The 5,254-nt window shown below is 46.4% G+C and overlaps 1 protein-coding gene across 1 annotated transcript; it reads left to right on the top strand.

Annotated features, from left to right (window-relative positions):
* Window positions 1-1,875: 1,875 nt before the first annotated feature.
* Window positions 1,876-4,968, top strand: LOC123430499 (transcription factor WER-like). The gene is made up of 3 exons (XM_045114366.1): window positions 1,876-2,292; window positions 3,798-3,927; window positions 4,019-4,968. Exons 1-3 carry the CDS (start codon window positions 2,139-2,141, stop codon window positions 4,518-4,520), a joined length of 786 nt encoding a protein of 261 aa, XP_044970301.1. The 5' UTR covers window positions 1,876-2,138; the 3' UTR covers window positions 4,521-4,968.
* Window positions 4,969-5,254: the final 286 nt, after the last annotated feature.

Genomic DNA, 5,254 nt, shown 5'->3' with positions numbered 1-5,254 from the left:
TGGTCTTTCGGTCCGCATATAATATCCCAACGTGTCAATCTGTATTTCTTCTTAGGCTCATCACTTTGCGAGAAGAAACGAGATCTATAAAAATCTAGTCTTTTTAGTACCCCTACTGGTATTTCAAAAAAAGGCAAGAGAAACATGGGTAGGTTTGTTAACACGGAGTTTATTAATACAAGCCTTCCTCCATATGACATAAGCTTGCCCTTCCAGCAACTTAGTTTTTTTCAAATCTATCTTCAATACATTTTCATTCCTTATTTGCCGGTCGCCTATGATGGATAGGAATCCAGAGATAACTGAAAGGTAGTGATCCCATTTCACATCCGAATAGCTGCCTGTAAGCGTCTTGCTCCTCTTTTGCCTTCCCAAAACATAGAAGTTCGCTTTTGTTGAAATTAATTTTGAGCCCCGATAGCTGTTCAAATAAGCACAATAATAGTTTCATATTCCTCGCTTTATCTGTATCGTGTTCCATGAAAATAATTGTACCATCCGCATATTGTAGTATGGACACACCCCCATCTACCAGATGTGGAATGAAGCCTCCTACTTGGCCCTTCTCTTTGGCTCTGGCAATGAGTATTGTCAACATGTCTGCTACTATGTTGAACAACACTGGAGATATTGAATCGCCGTGCCTTAATCCTTTATGTGTTTGTAAAAATGACCTATGTCATCATTAACTTTAACTCCTACACTGCCTTTCTGAATGGAAGTATTAACCTGACCTCTTCATCTTTCATTGAATCCTTTCATACATAAGGCATGTTGAAGAAATGGCCATTTTACTTTATCATATGCTTTCATTATATATATGTGACATTTTCCAATAAAAGATTCCACGGTTCATGTAAATAAAATTGTGAGGGCCTCATGTGGAATTCATATATGATGTAAGGACTCAGGGCGGATCCAGCTATATGGCAAGGTTTGACAGTTGCCATACCTAAAATTTGAGGGGGAAATGCATATATTATACATTTATACTGTATGGATGAAGATATGAGCTAAGTCAATGGATTTCTTATCAGTTTCGTCAATCTGGAGGAGGAGGTGACTCGCACGGGCAGGCGACTCAGGGCCTGCAATGTATTTCGCCAGGTAGTTGTGACGTTGGTATGTATTTCTGGCTCATTAGAAGCCTAACTACAGCTGAATGAGAAAATTAAGCAATAGATGACTTGCATCACATAAGCCCATGACATTTTGCTAAAAAGAAAAGTTGATTCTAGGCACACGATCGATCTGTTTCTTTCGAGCACAGCTAGATACCAGCCAGCGAGGCAACGAGCAGGAACAACACATTTTTTTCATGAAGCATGCCATACCTAGAAAATATTCCTGGCTCCGCCATTGATCGAACTTAACGTGCAAATTTACCTCTCTTCAAAATCCATGGAAGAACTCTACTGTATATTCTTTTACAGGATTCTAACAAACTAACCAAGAAACGTAACTTTACAGTTTCAACTCGCTCTAGTGGTGATCAACGGAACTAGATCTGATATGGGGTATGTTATTTCGGGTGTTTTTTCTACTGCCATGAAAGTTGATGAATGGATAGAAAGTTCAAGAAAAAATCCCGGTGGATTCCTTCAAATCATGACGCCGACATAGCCCGATTCACGCACCCAGAGCTTTCCGTAAGCAACACGCAGTAACTTATCTTAAAAGAGTGAGAGTGAGAGTGAGAGAGAGGGACAGAAGAAAAGTAAAATTTACCGTGGGCATTTTCGGGAATCTCCACATGCAGGGTAGTGGAGCTTGGAATTCCCCCTGACAGTGACGCAGAGAATTTCTTGCTATCGATCGATCCTCTGCCCCATATATACGCGGCAGCGGCTCAGTCGCTCCATGCCATCGCTCGCCGGGCGACAGCATCAGAGCAAAAGAAAGGTCGCGTCCCCCCTGCCTTGGATTTGATAGCCCCTAGCTGATTATGCTTCACAGTACGCTCTGCCCTACCGGCAGCTAGCACATGAAAAATATCTCCAAGAAAAGAGCGGAAATCGCAGCAGCGGCACCGTCGAGCTCGGCTTAGCGAGCAGTTAGCACTGCTCTCTTTCAGGCTTTCAGCTAAGTGGGAGAGCTCGCTCGCTAGCTGAGGTCCAAGGAGCGCGCGCGTGCCATTAATGGCGGAGGCGGAAGGGCAGCTCGCGGCCTGCTGGGGGAAGCAGGACGACGAGTGGAGGAAAGGCCCGTGGACAACCCAGGAGGACAAGCTGCTCCTCGACCATGTCGCCCAGCACGGCGAAGGGAGGTGGAACTCCGTCTCCAAGCTCACAGGTAGAGTACTGCTAATACCAATTAACTCGAGGATCACGCATGAACAGGCCTTGAACATATTTGATCTTTTTCTTCTTCTACAACCTTCTTGTCCTGCTCCTGATCTGATGTGTTCTTGATCTACTCCCTCCGTAAAGAAATACAAGAGCGCTTAGATCACTAAAGTATGATCCAAACGCTCTTGTATTTCATTACAGAGGGAGTACTACTACTATTTACTGTTCTTGCTTGACTTTTGTCGCTTCAAGTACGGGCCTCCTTTTCCAACTAACCGGGCCGTCTGCAACTTGCGAGCTGCGAATGATTGATCCGCCCTGCAAGTTGCGCACGGCAATCAAGAGGCGCAATCGCGCGCCGTTCTTTTTGGCCGTGTGTACCTTAGGATCTTCAAGTACGGGGGCAACTTGCAAGTTCACAAAGCTAGCCGGCCGCATGCATGCATGATTCGATCCTGTACGGTCTTGTGTGTTCAGTCTCTTCATTGCTTGGACGAAGATGAACTACCTAACGCTCTCTTCCACTCACGCATTGAAATTTCTTGGAGAATATAGTCAGTGCGTTAATTCATCTATAAGATTCTAATCATCAATTCTTCAACTAAGTACGTACGAAACTAGCTTTCACGTAACTAGAAGGCTACTTGCTAGCTCTGGTTTATATACCATTATACTTGGAAGATGCGCGTGGCTATGTATGTTGCTGGTCCTGACTCCTGACTCCTGAGTCCTGAGCCATGCATGGGCGAGCTATGGGAGGTCCGGGCGAGTTACATGGGCTACTGATTAACTATTTAATCAAGACACCCATGAGCTAGTGTACACGCGTCTGTTGAGGTGCAAAACATACATATATATACGAACAAGTGTGGCCTAAATGGATGGACTATACATCCCCGTCCATGTGCATCCACCTCGAAGATTTGGCAAGCCTAGTCGTGAAAGGGGGTACTGACGAATAACAAGAGATCGCATAATTGCCGAGACGGCCTAGTCATAAAAGGAGTGTCGACGAATAACCAAATCAAAGATTTTTCAAAATCTGAACCGAATAACTTGTTAATTGACGTATGAAAAATATCTAGTCAGTTGGCTATGTACCAAATGGAAAGATTTAGCATTTGTATACCTATTACCTAATAAGTTAGTTAGATTAATATCAACATAGTGATGCCGACATCAACTATATGCACAGCACTAGCGGCGTATCCAGCATCCAGGCATGCATTTGGGTTGATCCAAGCCCAATATGGTGAACTATATCTTTCTCCCCGGGGCTCGAGCTTTTGGGTAAAGCCGTAAAGTGATGAATTCAGTATACTAAATGAGGCAAGTGACATGTAAATATACAACGACACCAGTATGACTTTAGTTTATATGGGTACGTGGCCAGGCCAGGTATAATATTTTCCCTGGACCACCCCTGCTAGACTGGTAGTATAGTACTGCACATGTGGTAATCTAATCACTTGCCCCAGTCCATTTCTCATTCGAGCTTTGCTGCTGCAGGTCTGAAGAGAAGTGGCAAGAGTTGCAGGCTGCGGTGGGTTAACTACCTTCGACCTGATCTGAAGCGAGGCAAGATGACACCCCAAGAGGAGAGCACCATAGTCCAGCTCCACTCCTTGTGGGGAAACAGGTAAAATATACACTGGTACTGCAGACTGGTCAAGCTGAAACAATAAACCGGATCCATGGAGCTAAAATTCAGTGTCACGTTTCTTCTTCAGGTGGTCGACGATTGCACGAAGCCTCCCGGGGAGGACGGACAACGAGATCAAGAACTACTGGAGGACGCACTACAAGAAGGGCAAGCCGTCCAAGAACATCGAGCGCGCGAGGGCGCGGTTCCTGATGCAGCGGCGGGAGATGCAGCAGCAGCAGCAGCAGCAGGAGCTGCTTCTTGGGCAGGCAAAGGACGTTGACCTCGCCGGCGGCGCCACCGTCGGGGACGACGTCGACGAAAAGATGGTCGGCGCCATAGGCCCTGCGGCTACGACGCTGGCTGACCACGGCCACGAGGAGCTGATCATGCAGGACGTGCTGGACTTCCTGTGCCCCATGTCGTGCGCCCTCCTCCACAGCGCCGGGCATGGGCAGAGCGGCAGCTGCGGCGCCTCCACGAGCGACGAGTATGGCTCAACCGAGGATGACGGCGCCACGTGGGGAAGCCTGTGGAACCTCGAAGATGTGGCCCATGACGGCGACGGTGGGGCATGCGCGCTGTGGTAGCTGGATTCCCACCGTTGGCTCTCGCGGCGAGGGCGAAAAGAGATCCCATTAAGAACTTGCATGCTCCCCTTCTGATAGCGAGAGGAGAGAGAGGCGAGAGTACATGGTGCTGAGGTGATGGATAGTGATGCAGCACCAACAACAACTATCGTACGCCCACTTTGCAGGCGCCTCAGTTGGTGACACGTTGAAAGCTCGGTTGCACTTTCTCAAGGGGAAACTGAAGATGTGTTTTCCCTGGTTGGCACTGACAAAGCTCTCTTCCTGCCCGCTGCCTACTCAAACATCTGGGACAAGGGTACGGTGTGTTGAAATTCGTTTCTGTGATAATATTAACTGTCTGAATGTAGCATTATCTCTGAGTATTGCGTCGGATTATGATAATCCTGTTTGTCTAACTGGATTTTGACTATCTTATGGTCTCTTTAATCGCCTGTTTTTGAAGACATATCAAGACTAGCCCTTGATGATTTATTTTCATAGAAGAAACACCGTGGGCCCGAGTCCGGAACATGGATGCTTGGCGGTTTATTTTTTCAGTTTTGCTAAGTCTCAGTCGACTAAAACTTCGTTGTGTCTTAGTCGATACAATATCCCTTTGATCCTGCATCAAGAACCGTATAAAATTATGTTTTTTTTTTGTATGCTATGTTACTTGCCCGAGTCTTGGTTAAGTTTCGGTCGAATGAGACCTAGCCACACTCTTATTTTGTATGGAAGAAACACCGTGAGCA

This window comes from Hordeum vulgare, chromosome 2H (genome assembly GCF_904849725.1).
Source record: "Hordeum vulgare subsp. vulgare chromosome 2H, MorexV3_pseudomolecules_assembly, whole genome shotgun sequence".
NCBI classification, from domain to species: Eukaryota; Viridiplantae; Streptophyta; class Magnoliopsida; order Poales; family Poaceae; genus Hordeum; species Hordeum vulgare.
Note: the sequence above shows the minus strand (reverse complement) of the source record. Positions and strands in the feature narration are given on the sequence as shown.